This window comes from Ursus arctos, unplaced genomic scaffold (genome assembly GCF_023065955.2).
Source record: "Ursus arctos isolate Adak ecotype North America unplaced genomic scaffold, UrsArc2.0 scaffold_25, whole genome shotgun sequence".
Lineage (NCBI taxonomy): Eukaryota > Metazoa > Chordata > Mammalia > Carnivora > Ursidae > Ursus > Ursus arctos.
Genome location: NW_026622930.1, coordinates 2971586 through 2988595, shown reverse-complemented (window position 1 = coordinate 2988595; position 17010 = coordinate 2971586). Strand labels below are relative to the sequence as shown.

The window sequence follows — 17010 nt, the reverse complement described above, 5'->3', positions numbered from 1 at the left end:
GATCAGTGCCACATTATTTTCCAAAGTGGTCAAACTGGTTCATCCTGCTACCAATAAAATGCAAAATTTATGTGCTCTGTGTCCTCGCCAGTAATTGCTGTCGTTGAACTTACAAATTTTAGGCAGTGACCGTAACACTGTTTCTCGTATCAAGGAATTCTATTTTTGTTAGGTGTGATAATGGTATTGTGGTTCTATTAAATATATGTCTACTTTTTTTTTGGTCCACATTCTTAAAAAGATGTGTATTGGTTATATATATGTAGGGATGAGATAACTGGGATTTACTTTAAAGTTCTTGAGCACAATGTAAAGCACATTTTGGGGTCCACTGGCCAGATTTGAATAGAGACCCAGATTATTGTTTAAATGTTGAATTTACTGTTCTGTGATTATGTTAGAGAACATACCTACTCTTAGAAGATACATGCTTAGTATTTAAGAGTACAGGGCATAATTATGATAGTCTCAAATGGTTCAGAAAAGAAATTGCATATATATATATACACACACAAGCTTGTTTTTATTATTGAAAATAGCCTAGAACTCCTTCACCTCATCACATGGGTATAGCCACTGTTAAAATTTTGCTTTCGTTTCTTTTCTGTACGCTTCTGTGCACTCTGAATTTAAGCACGAATGGGTCATACTGTATATAATAGTTTTTCAACTTTAATTTTCCTATAATTAAACATTAAACAGTTTTGATCCCTGAATATTCCATCATATAGCTTAATTTATTTAACCATGTCCCCATTCTTGAACATTTCTATTTTTTCAGTTTTTGCCTACTATAAATAACAAATGAGTAAGCAGGAATTTATAGTGTCCTTTTCCAGTAGAAAAGAAAGTCTCTCTTGATTCTGCAGATCAGATTTCCCAGCTAAGTGCATTCATAGTTCTTTTTCTTTGACACTTAAGACAATCGGAGTTAATTATTTGTGTGATTTCTTTCTCCAGCCAGACTGAATTCTGTGAAAGCGGGCTGTTTTAATTGTGGCTGTATTAGCAGCACGGGGCACACAGTAGGCCTGAAATATTTGTTGATTCAGTGGAGAATGGTTAAATATAAAGTATAGTAATTATAAAATGTCACCTTTCTGCCACTTACTTCTTCAAAAGGTTGGGTTTCTTTGCTGGATGAAGGTACCTCCCTCCCCCCGCCAAGATTCAAGCATTGAAAGTGGGTAGGACTTAGAGTGGGAAAACCTGCCCCCTCCCAACAAACATGTTGTTATCCCTCTTCCCCATTCTCACTGTATCACTATGCAGTTGACCTTCCATTTTCAGAGCTGGGGAAACCAGGGCCCACAGAAGGGAAGTGACCTTGCATCAAGTCTGTGGTGGGCAGAGCCTTGTGTTCCTGTGCCCTTCCTAGAACCCAACCTCCCTGTGTGTTTCCCTGGCTGTTTTAGTCTTGCTTAGGGATCTCTCTTTTCTGTATCCTTATACACAGTGGTTTGTACTAAGGGAAGGATCCTTGTATATGCAGGGTGGCAGAGGCAGGGTTAAAGGACAAATGTCCCTATCATTTGAAGTTTGTAGACGAATCTGTGAGGAGTCACTGGGATTTGCAGGCTTGTAAATCCCTCTGCCCACCTCCTCCTCTGCAGGATGGGAGCTTGAAGTCGGTAATTTATTTAACTTATTTATAAAGATTTTTTTAATTTATTTGAGTGAGAGAAACAGAGAGAGCACAAGCAGGGGGAGGGGCAGAGGGAGAGAGACAAGCAGACTGTGCTGAGTGTGGAGCCTGATGCTGAGCTGGGTCCTCAGACCCTGAGATCATGCCCCAAGCCGAAGTCAGACACTTAACTGACTGAGCTACCCAGGTGCCCCTGAAGTCGGTAATTTAAAAAAGAACTTCCATATAGTCACTGAAAGGAAAAAAATGTTTACATGATTGAAATTCACAAACCTCCTTTTATATAGTAGTAACATAAAAAGCACATTTCTTCCTGGTTCTGTGGTCCTGATAGTGTCTAATCTCTTTAATACCAAACTTAAAAATTTTGTTTGCTGAGGTGCTTTTTATCACATTAAAATGGGGAATGTTATCAAACTCATGTTTTTTACACATTAATATTATGCTCTAATTCTCTCATGGGGGCCTTGAAAGCAAATCGAACATCTTGAGTGTGGTCAGTTCTTTCCTTGATCTAGGTGTGTTCCTTTTCTGAAAAATCACCCAGCTGGGCCTTTATGTGTGTGCTTTTCTCTGTGCCCATCATACTTTATAAAACTATATATTCATGAAGTATACACACATCCACGCACATAAATATACATACATAAACTTACATACGTGTATACACATGTATATAAACAAAGGAGAGTGGAGCCCAAGAGTCAGTACTTCAAGGAAGTTTACCAGCTGGTTCTCATCAGTTAGGATTGGGAGCTTCTGGATTGGAGCACAGCTCTCCTGGGGTTCAAGGACTGGGTTTCTCTTGATAAATTCTGTGGTTGTAAAGTGCACCCTGCCCCATCTCTAATTGAATCTCACACATGTTTATGGAGGAATTCATTTTAGTAATAGTTAACTTTTGTGTATCTTGGCTGCTTCACTACTTTGTAAAGGATTCGAGCAGGATATCTTACCTCATTCTTGTCAAACAGGTGAGGAAATGGGTTTAGCTTGCAAGTTCCTGATAGAAAACCAAAGATGCAGGGCTCTTTCCACTGTTGCCTGCTATGAGTTTATGGGTGACTCTACAGTGTGTTCCCCTCCCTCCTTTTATTGTCAGGGAATGTGGCCTTTAGTTAAGGGGGATGCAGTCCTTGTTTGGAGCATAGTCCTTCCTTCAGCTCATACTGTTAAAGGAAAACGTGCCTGAGAGCAAATGAAATTATTTTGAGTACACAGCTACCTGCTTAGGGACTTAGTTGTCAGGTAGGCTGATTCTCAGTGTGAGAGATGCAGAAGGATAGTGTGTCACTATGCTGATTTATTCTTTACCATAGGCTTTGCGCATTTTTAAGGGAAAGTGGTTATTGTTTTAATTACAACTAAATGTCATTCTAGTGATGATCAGTTTTTAAAATACAGGAGATCCTACTTTTGCCTTTCTGGAAGGCTCACGAGTGTAGGAGGACTGGAGTGAAGGTGGATTATTGATCCATTTTCAAGAGAGCACGCACACAAGTCGGGGGGAGGTGCAGAGGGGGAGGGAGAATTTTTTTTTTAATATTTTATTTATTTGAGAGAGACAGAGGTAGTGACAGAGAGCATGAGCAGGGAGGAGAAGGAACAGGAGGCTCCCCACTGAGCAGGGAGCCTGATGGGGTTCAATCCCAGGACCCTGGATCGTGACCTGAGCTGAAGGCAGACACCCAACTGACTAAGCCACCCAGGCGCCCTGAAAAATTTTTTTTAAGATTTTATTTATTTATTTATTTATTTATTTATTTATTTGACAGAGAGAGAGAGAGAGAGAGAGACAGCCAGCCAGCAAGAGAGGGAACACAAGCAGGGGGAGTGGGAGAGGAAGAAGCAGGCTCCTAGCGGAGGAGCTGGATGCGGGGCTTGATCCCAGAGCACTGGGATCACTCCCTGAGCCGAAGGCAGGCACTCAATGACTGAGCCACCCAGGCGCCTCTGAAAATTTTTTTTTACATTGGTTATTAGTGCACGCATGTGCATATGTGCACGAGGAGTGGGAGAGCAGAGGGAGAGGGAGAATCTCAAGCAGACTCCCTGCTGAGTGTGGAGCCCGACGTGAAGCTGGATCTCATGACCCCAAGATTATGACCTAAGAAATCAAGAGTTGGACCCTCAAACCAGCTGAGCCACTCAGGCGCCTCCCTCCCAAAATTTTCAATTACTCATAAAGTGTTAGCCCTGGAACCACTTTTAAGATCATGATAGTCAATCCACTCTTCTGCTGATGAGGAAAGGAGGAACAGACAGGTGGGGTAGAGCTTAGCCAGAGTCCTTACCAGTGGATACTGGATAGGAGGAGGAATACAGAATTGCTGATTAGGTAGGAATAGATGCCAGAAGCTGAATTTAAATACGTGTGGTTTGGGAGGGTGTTCGTACTTCTTATTTCCACCTGATCAGATTGTAAATGAGACTGGGTTGGATTTTGTTGTATTTACTGGAGTGCCTGCAGGGGTGCTTTTTCTATAAAGCAGGATTTTAACAAAACCACATTAAGAAACAGAATTTTCATTAAGTGCATTTTATTACTGACTAGGAAGGACTGGTTCATTATGTTGTATTCTCGTAGAGTCTCTGGCTTATCTTGTTTCTTGTGCCCACCCCCCCCCCCCAAGATATTCAGAGGGATCATTGAAATTTAACTGTAGTAATATCTGTGCCCACCAGGTGGCATAATTGCTTTACTTAAATTAAGCTCATTTCGAGTCTCAGTTACAGTGATAACTCATTTCTTATTTTAATAATAGAAGGAGATGCCACGATATTTATCATATTCATAAAAAAATTTTGGTATGCTCAGTTTGAGTTATGAGAGAGAAATTGGTGCCACGTTTCCTTTGTAGTACTAATGCTACTGCAAGTGTTAGGATAATATATTTTGTTTTTAAACTGTATTGAGGTTATAGCTTTGTCCTCAGCCCACCTTATGGTGTCAGCCTCTTGCTCTGAATAGAATATGCAAGATCACAAGGTGTCCTGAGTGTCTGCAGTGTCTAGAGGAGGGAGGAGTGGTGAGCTCAGGTTACCGTGGCAACTTTCATCTGCATTTTTCCTTTTTTTGCAGTTGTGTTTGAGACTCTCACTAATGGTACTGAGGACATTTAGTTCATCGGATGGGAACAAGAATATAGAAGCAAATGATGCCCACTGCAAGGCAGCCAATTCGCCTGTTACCCTTGCTTTCCATCACTTCCTTCATCAACCTCAGTTTTGTTTTCTTAACTCTATTCAAGCAACATAGACGACATTGGTTAAGCCTTGCTCAGTTCTCTGTGCCATGGAGACTGTTCTTATCTGAGTGCCCTTCTCCCTCTGTGTCCTTTACTCAAGAGATAGGATAGCGTGTAGTGGTTTAATATCATGGGTCCTGTGCTCAGACACTCTGCGTGTGTATATAAGTCCTATTTCTGCTGTTTACCAGCTGTGTCACTTGGCCAAATTACTTAACTTCTCTGAGCCTCAGTTTCTTTATTTATGAATGGGAGTGATAATAGAATTATTGGAGAGGATTAAAAAGATAATCCTTGTAAAGAGCTGAGAACAGTGGCTGGCACATAGTAAATTCTCAAATATTAGCTATTGTTATTACTTAATATAGCTGTTGAATCTTTAGGAAGCTTATCTTGATTTAACATCATTACCATCATTATTTACTGATTATTTTGGATTTCTGCGCTAGTCTACATCTATACTGTTATTTTATGTATTTCTGTTGTCTGTTACTTACAGAAATTAGTTTTTCTTCTGTATTTTGGCCTGCTGTTTAGTACAGTGTTTTGCACATAGTAAGGCTAGTTCAACAAATGTTTGATTAGGCTTTAGGAATTTTGTAAATTTCCTTTCTCTCTCTCTTTTTCTTTTTAGGAATTTTGCAAATTTTCTTGATGAACCTCACACACAATCTACCTTTAAGTGATGTTACCCCAAAACATAACTCATTTACCTGTGCTTTCCGTAATACTAAGTTCTTGTCAAAAAACCAGTGGTTTGTGTAGTCTGTGTACTTCTAAAGAATTGGAGTGATACATGACTTTATCCATCGTAATTCAAGATCAGACAGTTCTCCTTGGTTGAGGTATTCACGTTTTTAAAAATATTGCATTATACAATGATGGAATTAAAAAAAATTTTTTTTAAACATATTAAAGAGCATGTGAATGGGGAAGGGGCAGAGGGAGAGGAAGTGACAGAATCTTAAGCAGACTCTCCACTGAGCATAGAGCCCCATGCAGGGCTCAATCTTAGGACCCTGAAATCATGACCTGAGCCAAAATCAAGAGTTGGACACTTAACTGACTGGGCCACCCAGGTGCCCCTGAAATTGTTCTTAAAGGAGAGTATACTTAGTGACTGATCTTTCTGCTTCTGACCGACAGATGAGAATGTCAGCTCAGCTTCTGCTTGCATCCAGATGACTGCCTGGTTCTGTCCCCTGGGCCCAATTTGGGGAAGGCTGGCGGATGTGAATGACTGGGCCAGTGGAAATGTCCTGGCATTTCCTTAAGCCACGTGGACTTTGTGCATTGTCCTAATCACAGCTTACTTAATGACTCTGCATGCAATGGCTCCTCACCCCCAGATTGGGACTGACTCTGGTTAACCTTTAATTTCTTAGAGGTGAAATCAAGATCCCTGTTGCCAGAGATGAGAAAGTACTGGAAAAATCCCCAAGGAACCCTGTGTTCTTTGTTTTAGAGTTGTTGGTCTCAAATAGCTTGTAGTTCTCTTGCTTCCCTTCCTGTTTCATCTTTCATCCACCGCCTGAAGTATCTGGTCATCCTTTGTTTTTATGAAGGCATGTGGGAGTGGATTTTATTGTCTTAGGTTGAAAGCTTATTTTTGCTTAGGGAAAGCATGTGGGAGGTTTTGAAAATGCACACGTTCTGTTTTCATCATGCCCTACTAGCAGCTACTGGCATGCGCTCTGTAAAGGAACAGAGTAGCTATAGAGAAGACAGGGGTCTAGAAACTGTGTTGGGTAGCCCTGTCCCCCTGATAGTGAGAGGGAACAAGAGCTGAGGACTATCTATATACCATAGGGAGGCAGGCAGAGACCAGGCTGTCAGCAGCATCTTTTGTGCGAGCACATGGCTCGGTTTCTGAATTAACTCCAGTCGGAAACATTGTGGGAGGACTTCTCCTGTGCTGTAATTTTCAGGTAGGTGATAACGCAGCTTTACTGGGGAGAGCTGCTTCCTGGGAAGATGAGGAGAGTTGCTAAAGGTAACACAGTCTAAACTGTAGTGCTTACTATACACCAGGCCCCACTGCCTGTGAACTAATTTCGTCTAGAGACAGAGTCAAGATTGGACTTCCACCTTTCGTAACCACATACCTAACCTGTACTGCCCTTTACCTTGCTAGAAAAGAGCCTTTCTTTTCTGTGATCTTGTACACATCACAGCACCCCCAGCATTCATTTAGCAAATTATTTCAATCTCTGTTGGACATTGGGGACAATGAAAAGAATGAAAAATTGTATTTTTGCCAATGGGTATCAGATGGTAATTCTTTGGCAAGTTGCAAGCCTCCCCATGTATGAACTTACTGGGGTCACACCTTCAGGGCACCAAGTGATCAAGTGACTTCCCGTAGGTGGTTCTGATGGAATTCTTTCTTCCTTTGCTTTGGATTTGATTGATCAGGCTAGTCTCTAAGAAAATCTAAAAGAGGTGTGCTTTCTGAAGATTACCCAGTAAGAATGCCTTGCTGTTTACAACGTGGAAAATGTTCTGTCAAAACTTAGCTGCAACACTCGGAATCCACTGTTTAGCCCATTTTACTGTTCCTACCACCAGCTAATTTTTATGTTAGAAAGCAAAGAAGCAGATGAAAATAGAGTAGCATCCAAAGAATGCTTTTGTTTTCCATGTAATTTTTAAGCTAAATCTGGTTGGAGACCATGGGGACAGGCTTACTGGCCCCGCTACTGATGGAGCGGAAAGGACTCTAGAGCAGATAGCACCTGCCCCGCTCCGACAGCCTCTGCAGGTAGCTGCTTGAGGATCACATGACTGAGTGGGGGCTGTGCACACGTCACACATTCCTCCCTCAGCTAAGGGAAATGATAGTGTCTGGAAGCGTGTATGCTTGCAGAGTTGAGCTTGTACAGCAGAAGTTTGAGGTTCATTTACCAAATATGCATTTAAAGAAACAACCCTTACAGCAGATCCTCTCTGGGATTGACCCTTGATTCACTGCAGATTGTTTTTCTCTTTTCCCCTGACATAGCCTTGGCTTGAACACATCTCATTACTTAGTTTTTATCATCGGACCTGCATCCACCCCTCAGGGTCTGGGTGTGTTGCCATGTGCATCTCGGTCTCCTCCAGTGTGAACCTCCACGTCTGCCACACGTCTTAGCAGCATCCTGGCCAGGTGTGCACAGCCACCTGTTCGGGCAGCTGCACTGGACATTAGCATTGTTTTTTAGACTCTCAGAGCATTTTTCTCTTATTTGGCATAATCCACCCTATTGTGAAGTAATAAGCAAGGGACACACTTTGGAATATTTCCTACCCCATTTTTAAAAAATGTTCTTAATTTTTTAAAAAAGACTTATTTATTTGAGAGAGAGAGCTAGCAGGAGCATGGGGAGAGGCAGAGGAAGAGGGAGAAGCAGGCTCCCCACTGATCAGGGAGCCTGACGCAGGGCTTGATCCCAGGACCCCAGGATCAGGACCTCAGCCAAAGGCAGGTGCTTAACCAACTGAGCCACCCAGGTGCCCCTCTACCCCGTTTTTAAAATCACCAGTTTTGGCTTTTGTGTCATTTAGTTTGTCATTCACTGACTCTCAGGTAAATTGGAATTTTACTACAGTTGACCCTTGAACAACGTGGGGAACCAATACCCTGTGAATTAAAAAATTTATATACACCTTTTGACTCCCCCAAAAACTTACTAGCAATAACCTGCTGTTGGCCAGAAGCCTTGCTGAAGACATAGTCAATTAACACACATTTGTATGTTGTATGTGGTACATACTGTGTTCTCACAATAAAGGAAACTAGAGAAAAGGCAGTGTTATTGAGGAAGTCTTAAGGAAGAGAAAATACATTCACTGCACCTGACTGGAAAAGTGGACTCACAAACCTGTCTTGTTCCAAGGGCATCTGTACATATTCTGAGTGAAGTAACTATCAGTTTGTAAGTACTTTAAATATGGGAAAGAAAAGGAAATAGAAAACTGGTGCCTTAGTATTGAAGCTAATATTGGGTTGTAATATACGTAGTTACTTTTTGAATTAAATTGACTTTTTCTTTCTTTTGGTCAGTGGAAAAGTTTTCCCCCTAGGATTAGAATGCCTGTTAATAAAAGAATTTGAATTCTTTTTCAAAATTGGTATCTCATTTCTAAATTCGTTGTCAGTTGTGCCGCAGTCGGGTAAGATGGTCGTGCTGTACTCGCACAGCACACTGGGGCTGAGGAGCTTCAACTTGGATTAGGCGGCCTCTGTCGGCTGCCTGTGGAAGCGCGGCAGGTGCACGGTCCTCTCTGAGCCGGTAGTCGAGCCTGTTGTTGCAAGTGTCGAACTTGGTCATTGCCCCTGGAGAAGGCTGAGGGTCTCTGGAGAGGGACAGGCCAGTGGAAAACTCAACTGTTTGTTGCAGACAATTCTATGCTATTTGGGTTTTTTTTGTTTCTTGTTTTCGGTGTTGTGTTTTGGTTTGGTTTTTTTGAGCTTGTGTTATTTTTGTAATTTATCCCCCCCCCCAAAAAAAAAGCTATACAGGCATATAATGAAGTGTTACTGATTGATAGTCTCTTTTATTCCTGGAAGAAAGACTAGAAAATGTAGAGAGGAAGTAACTTCAGGGGGTGTATTAACTTCTCCTGGAGATTGAGTCAGTCAGTTTTGCTTGGCATTACCCTTAGTGCTTGAAAATCGGCACTTGTCACCTTGTTTGGAGTTTGAAAGCAAATACCAGGCATTGGTTCATGTAATTCAGCTCTTAGATTTTTTTAATATAAAGAGAAGTGGCTTGTTTTTCAGCTTTGGCTGAGACTAAAAACAAACCCCCAATTTAATACTTCTTTTTATTTCTTTTAATTCTCTTTCAAAGTGCCAATACAATATTTACCATAGGAAATTTAAGTAGAACCAAGTTTTAAAAAAAGAATCACAGTCTTCCCATCCAGAGCCAAGTACTATTAATACTTGAGTATATCTTGAGCCATTCCTCTGTGGGATTTTATACATGTAAGATCCATAATGGAATCATACATGATTCTGTTTTGTTACTGTCTGTGTTTTTATTCTTGTGCATCGCAGGCCTGAAACATAGATACAGTTCTAGTGCTCATGGACTGTTGTTTCCTGCCCCTCCATTTGTTCACTGGTCTCTTGTCTTGTTTTTCAGTAGATGAATACATTGCCATTGCTAAAGAGAAGCATGGGTACAACATGGAACAGGTAATGATGTGGTTTTCTTTTGTTGTTAAAGATGGGTTTTTATTTTAAAAGGGGGGAGTTGTAGCTAACCTGTTAAATTGTTTGTGTTCTGTGTGTTGGGTAGCAGTGCAAATTTTTGGTGGTCACTAGCAAATTGATGCTCCAGTCCCCTTTTTCTGCTTGAGAGGAGTATTAGAGGACCCTTTGATTTGAAAGACATCTGTGTATTTCTGCAGGTTTGTAGTATTATATATGGCACTCCAAGGTAGCTCTAAGGTGCCAGATACTTTAGCATAATGCGTCCCTATTTGAATATGCGGTTTGTCATTCGTGTGTTTGTGTGATGGTTTTTTCCTGACTCTGTGTTGTCACACTCAGACCCACTCAGACCCACAGTGTTTTCATATAATTGTTTTGAATCACTTTCAGGTTTTCATGGTTTTCTTTTAAAAATTTTTTGGAACCTATTAATGAGAGATATATGAAATTAATTTTGCTCTAAAAGTGTGATTATAATCTTATTCCAGCCTTATTTCTAATTACTATTTTAAAAATAAGTATATTAAGTTGGATTAGTGCTTTGGCATTGATCTAGATATTACAGCCTGTAAGTTACTAGCATTTATCCTTATGAGATAGTTCCAGAATCTTTCAAAGCAAGAGATGTATGCTTTCTCTTTTTCCAAACCCTACTCATGAACTTAATGAAGTTGCTCAGAAGATCACCAATTTTTTTTAAGATTTCATTTTTATGTAATCTCTACACCCAGTGTGGGACTCGAACTCACAACACTGAGATCAAGAGTCGCACGCTCCACTGACTGAGCCAGCCAGGCGCCACAAACATCGCCAATTTTTAATTCTGTTTAGAAAGTGTAAAAAGTACTGGGCGATAGGGACATCTGGCTGGCTCAGTCAAAAAGGCATGGGAGAGCAAGACATGGGAGAGCAAGGTGGATGGGCAGAGGGAGAGTCTTAAGCAGACTCCATGCTGAGCATGAAGCCTGACACGAGGCTGAATTCATGGCTTTGAGACTGCAATCTGAGCTGAAACTGAGGATCGGAGCTTAACCAGCTGCAGCACCCAGGTGCTGCCAACTACGTGCTTTAATGAGTTACTTTGTCTTGTTGTATATGGAGCCATTCAAGTGCGGCTCTAAAGGAGCCCAGATTCTGGGGCCACACGGCCTCTGCCACCTACCGCACTGGACCGTTGGCAAGGACTTCATTTCTCAGGCCACTGTATTCTGTTCTGAGAAGTGAGCGTGATGGAACTTGTCTCACAGGAGTCGGCGTCTAGGCAGGCGTGGACCCACGTCAGTCACACAGCAGTATTGTCTGGTTGCAGAAGAGCGCAGGCTCTTCTTTTGCTAATCTCATTTATTTCCATTTTAATGTTTTAATCCTGTCTTTGGTCTAAAATTTCACTGATACTATTTTTCTAGGCTCTTGGGATGCTCTTTTGGCATAAGCATAATATTGAAAAGTCATTGGCTGATTTGCCCAACTTTACCCCCTTCCCAGATGAGTGGACTGTGGAAGATAAAGTCTTGTTTGAACAAGCCTTTAGTTTTCATGGGAAAACCTTTCATAGAATCCAACAAATGGTAAGTAAATGAGACCACTGTATTTTCTTTTTTCCCCAGCCTCTCTCCACCGCAGCGTACCTGAAGGGTAGGAATGTCATCCACAAGCATGAATATTCTAATTTTTAATAAAGCTCCCTTTAGATAGAATAGTTTATACTTGTTGTGGGGTGAATAAGAGGCTTTACATTACAAGAGTGAAGCATTTCCTAGTACTTCCCAGCTTGATAGCAGCTGTAACAGAAGCCCTCCACCACCCCCATCCCCATCTCTCTTGTTGGGATTCACCAGATTAGTCCGATAGAAAGCACCTTTGATGGTTGTTTAATGAGGTGGGGCATCATGGAACCCTGTCTGCCTGGAGAAGGTTTGCTTATCTCTTATATTCTAGAAGGCTGTTGGGTGGACTCCTCCCAGGAAAGCTTATTGGTGGTTACATGAGTGCTAAAATGAATTTTTAAATAAATAACCTAAGAGTTAGGCTAGAAACTTTAGGTGAATGCTTGAATTCATCTCTGACTGCCTTAGCAATCTTTCCTGGGCTCAGTGTCACTTCTAGTCACACCGTAGTAGTTTGGAATGACTTGATAAGAGTTTTCTTTGAATCTCCTTCTCAGAGAAAAGGGCCGTGACTTAGGACGTTTCTGGGTGTATAAGACAACCCTTATTAACTATACATAATAAGCACACTTGATTTGGGAAGATTAGCTGTAAATCGAAACCAACTCAGTTTTTATGTTTAGCTTCCTGATAAATCTATAGCAAGTCTGGTGAAATTTTACTACTCTTGGAAGAAGACAAGGACTAAAACCAGTGTGATGGACCGCCATGCTCGGAAACAGAAGCGGGAGCGGGAAGAGAGGTCAGTACTTGCCTGGAGGTGGTGTCTCCCCACCTAGGGATCTCTTGGGTCAGCAGAATTTCTAAGAGCTGGTAGACGCACAAAGGAAAGGTCGAGTGATGGGTTTCCTCCAGTGCTTTCCAGCTGGAGCCAGATGTACACAGATACTCTTCCTCTGATGCTCATGAGTTGTGTTAATGCGAGTTCTGTTCTGCAGGTGTTTTTTCTTACCGCTCTCTTTCTGCATTCAGTAAGCTGCCATTCTGAAAGAGCAAACTTTCCCACATGTTCTTTCCTGCCCCTGAAGGTGTCTCCTTTTAATAAGAAGGAATCCATTATTTCCTTGGTTGAATTTATTTTTTGATATACAAGGTTTGTTTGACATGTTTTAATGTCTGATATGTTAAAAGATAACTGTACAGTTTAGATTTCCTTCATCCCTTTTTTGACCATCTGTTTTGTGTGTAAAGAGAGAGAGAGAGAAAGATTTTATGATTTCTTCCTAATAAGAATCTAGTTTTAAGGATAGCTTGGTGAGTAGGCTACATCTTAGCCAAAACTTCCTCGGTCTTATAAATGGCAGAGTAGTGGGAATAGCCCTGTGCTCACACACAGAAGCAGGTTTGAGTGTGAACTCCAGAGGCTGTAATTGTGTGCTCACAGGTGAGTCCGCTCCACACGCTTCTGCCCCAAGCCTCACTTCCTCGACTCTAAAATGAAGGAGCTGAAAGTCCAGAAGGCAGCACATACACATACTGGTTTTTGTGTTAGGTTGGTGAGACTATGGGTGGCTTTTTAAGATTGTTTCCCACACTTTCTGTAATGTTATTTTTAAAAATTAACAGTACAAATAAAGTGAAGAAAGAGAGACTATATGATCTCCATGGCCCCATTTCAGGAGAGTGTTTTATGATTTTAAACAGAATAACGTAGGAACAAACTGGGAGTATGACTTTTGGAGAATTCAGATCCGTGGGACCAGCTGAAACATTGGGGCAGTGGTGGGAACATCTGCAAGGCTCTCTCCAGCTGTAACAGTCTGTAAAGGTGTTGACCTTGATGCACCTGCATGTTGTGTGGTCTGCCGCATATATATAGTGGGTCTGTTTTGGATCATTACTCCTAGTAATCAGAAGTGGCAAACACTACTGAATTTGTTTTTAGTGTTCCCTTAACTTTCGATTAAAAGTTTCTATATCCATTATATGTTTGGTCTCATTTACTTTTTATAAATTGACTCTATTAGTACAGACAGGGTATACTCTACTAAGCTGAAATCAGAGTTAAATTAAGAAGTAGGTGGGATTTGTTGTCCTTGTGTGACGTGGTGAGAGCATCGGCTGACGCCTGCATACTCCCTTCCCTGGTGCTTTGCATCAGCACCAAGAGTAGGGAGAACGGCTGTGCTCCCACCTCCTGTGAGCACCTTTCCTGCTGTCAGGATGCAGACCAACGAGGGCACACCACATGGCGGTCGCACTGGAGAGATTGTTGGCGTAATGGCAGGGTCAGCCCCAGGCTCGCTCTCCTTTCGGACACTCTCTCCTCAGCCAGGGTGGGTGGGGAGAAGGGTAGCATAGCCACCCGGGATGGATTCCTGAGACAGTGGGGACATTGACATTTGAACATCTGACTGCTCTCCTGCCACCACTGTTGAGCTGGTCGAAATGGGGAGCAAACTGAGCCAGCTACTTCACTTGTGTCAGCCTTGTTTTCTTGTTTTTTAAAATAAAGGTCCTAACTACTACAAAGCTCTTTTAAAAAATTAATAATAATAGTACATGGAAGGCTATAAACAAAAGCATTTGAAGTACCATGTCAACATGAATGTTCTTTTTTTAAATTAACCTAATTTGAGATGACAGTCTCTGCAGGCCAGCAAGAAGGCTTTCCCATTCTCACACTTGTGTTGAGTTATGAGCGTCTACTCATGGGACTTGAAAGGAGTTCTACTTGTTGGGGAGTTTGTTCCCAATGCAGTAGGACTTAATTCTTGAGTAATCTCCCAGTTATGTCTCATGATCATGTCCTAGACCACCACAAGCTAATTATGGGGCAATTACATAAACGTCTTAAATTTGATATTTCAGTGGAGAGTTGAGAAAAAAGCCTTTTACAGAGATAAAGCAATGGTGTTCTAGACCTGATTCGGAAGATAGAGACCTATTTTAATAGGGTTTTTTTTTTTTTTAATCATTTAGACCAAGAGAACTATGGAGCTTGTATTATTTTATTTGAATTTTAAAAATGTTTTTTATCTCGGCAGTCTGGACACTTACTAATTTTATATTAGATCTGTCATTAAATCAATTTATTGCTTCTATTTTTATATTAAATAGAATTAGTACCAAATAATCTTTCAGTAACTTGTTCTTGTCTTCCAGTGAGGATGAACTGGAAGAAACAAATGGAAATAACCCCATTGACATTGAGATTGATCAAAACAAGGAAAGCAAAAAGGAGGTATTTTTTTTCCCTGGTATTTTTTTTCCCTGGTATTGTTTAGGCAAATAAATTTTATTACTAGTTCCATAAGTAAAACATTACTCTTACTCTATTTAATATATTAAGGGCTATGTGCAAGGCATCATGATAAGACTTCTTAAACATACTAACTTTGCTTTATATTTATAGACCTTAGAATTTTGTTTGCCAAGAAGCAGGAATAAAGGAAGCCCTAAAGGAAGTGATAGCATTACCGAGTAAGGATTTTGTCTCCACTGGGCAGCCGTACTCACTGCCTTTTTCGCTAGGTCAGCGAGTGGTGGGTTGGTGTTGGTGAGGAGCAGGTGAGGGTTTGGTTCCTCCTCTCTGCCCTCGGGGTCTCCTTCCTCCTGATGGCCAGCCCCAGGGACCTGCATAACGGTTCTCAAGGGGATTGCAGGGGGCTGGCAGGGACTCAGTGCAAGTTTTCCCGTTATTCAGAACCAACAGCGTAGGTCATATGGCGATGAGCGTCACACATGATGAATTTTTAATCTTTCACATCTTAAAAATCATTATGGCAGAGGATTCAAGAGACCCATGAATTCCTACAATTGTATATGACTTTTGTATATTTATAACATTTCTTTATTGTAAACTGTCCACTGAGAACGATGGAGTGTCTAGATGATCTTTGTAACTTTTTGAAATGGGTTGTAGTGTAAGGTTATTTTGCCCATTCATTACAATTGAGTAAAGCCTAAGTGGGATCCCTGAGGGCCCTCCAAGGAAACCCAAGGCCCCTTGGCACAGATTGGAAACCCCGCAGAACACAGCATTATCTGCGGCAGGCCCCTGGTCGGCTAGTGATACAGTCCCTGGAGGAAAGGACTTCTTTGTCCATTGGTGCCCATCAGCCCGTTGGTTCAGGCTGGAGTGTTGCATCCCAGTGTGGGATATGACTTTTATATGTTCATACAAGTGTTTTTCTGAAGACAGAATCTATATCTATAGTTTCAGTAAAACCTCAAAGAGTTCTCTATCTCAGAAGGTTCTAAAGTATGAGAACAGCTGTTTTAGACTGTTCTGGGAAAAACAAAAGTGTCTGGACATACCTAAACTTAAAAATCACACCAGTAATACATGCTTTTTCTAGGCAAAGTAGGTGATCCAACTAAACAGAAAAGGGAGAGTGAAGATGATTCACACCCTTAATGATTATCACCCTTAATCGCCGTTAACATTTGGGTGACTTCTTCCAGATGACTTCCTGTGAAACGAATATGCCTATTTACATAATTCTGAATCTGCAGTCACTTTTTAAAAAACATAAAATGGGATCCTAGTATATGATTTTTTATAATGTTTTAAGTTTACTCTTTCTTTTTTTTTTTTTTTTAATTTATTTATTCGACAGAGATAGAGACAGCCAGCGAGAGAGGGAACACAAGCAGGGGGAGTGGGAGAGGAAGAAGCAGGCTCATAGCGGAGGAGCCTGATGTGGGGCTCGATCCCATAACGCCAGGATCACGCCCTGAGCCGAAGGCAGACGCTTAACCGCTGTGCCACCCAGGCGCCCCCCCTAAGTTTACTCTTTCTTGAACGTGTTTTTATGTCAAATATATTTGTATACATAGCTGTTAGTTTACCATACACATATCACATAATTCAATCAAGTAATCTTAAGGGTTTTTATCAGTCTCCCCCCTGCTTTTTGCTACTATAAACAATGCTGAAGTGCTGATCTCGTGACTAAATATTAGTACACTGAATTTTTTCCATTGGAACAAATTTCTGGTGGTTGAATTGTTGGGTCCGTGTCTCCTAGTTACATTTTTAAGGCTTCTTTTGGTACGCTGCTACATACCACCCAACTGAAAACTGGTAATTCTTTCTGGACGGCACTCTAGCCAATGATTTATATAAATGCCCAAATAACAAGACCATTTTAACGGTTAGATAAATTAGATTGTTTGGGAAATCAAATCGTACCTGCAGTTTTTAGGAAGCTTTGTTTTGATGCATTGTTCTGATTCTGAATTAGGCTCTTCAGTGGGACATTTTAAATGAAAGAGGAAAGTCTTGATTTTACATTACTTTCT

General features: G+C 41.2%; 1 protein-coding gene across 1 annotated transcript in view; it reads left to right on the top strand.

Moving 5' to 3' along the window:
• RCOR1 (REST corepressor 1) overlaps positions 1–17010 on the top strand; it is a 130733-nt gene that overhangs the window by 88103 nt on the left and 25620 nt on the right. The window contains exons 4-7 of the mRNA XM_026515261.4: positions 10026–10078; positions 11503–11664; positions 12387–12505; positions 14869–14947. Coding sequence (XP_026371046.1) covers positions 10026–10078; positions 11503–11664; positions 12387–12505; positions 14869–14947 — 413 coding nt within the window. The remainder of the gene's footprint in view (positions 1–10025; positions 10079–11502; positions 11665–12386; positions 12506–14868; positions 14948–17010) is intronic.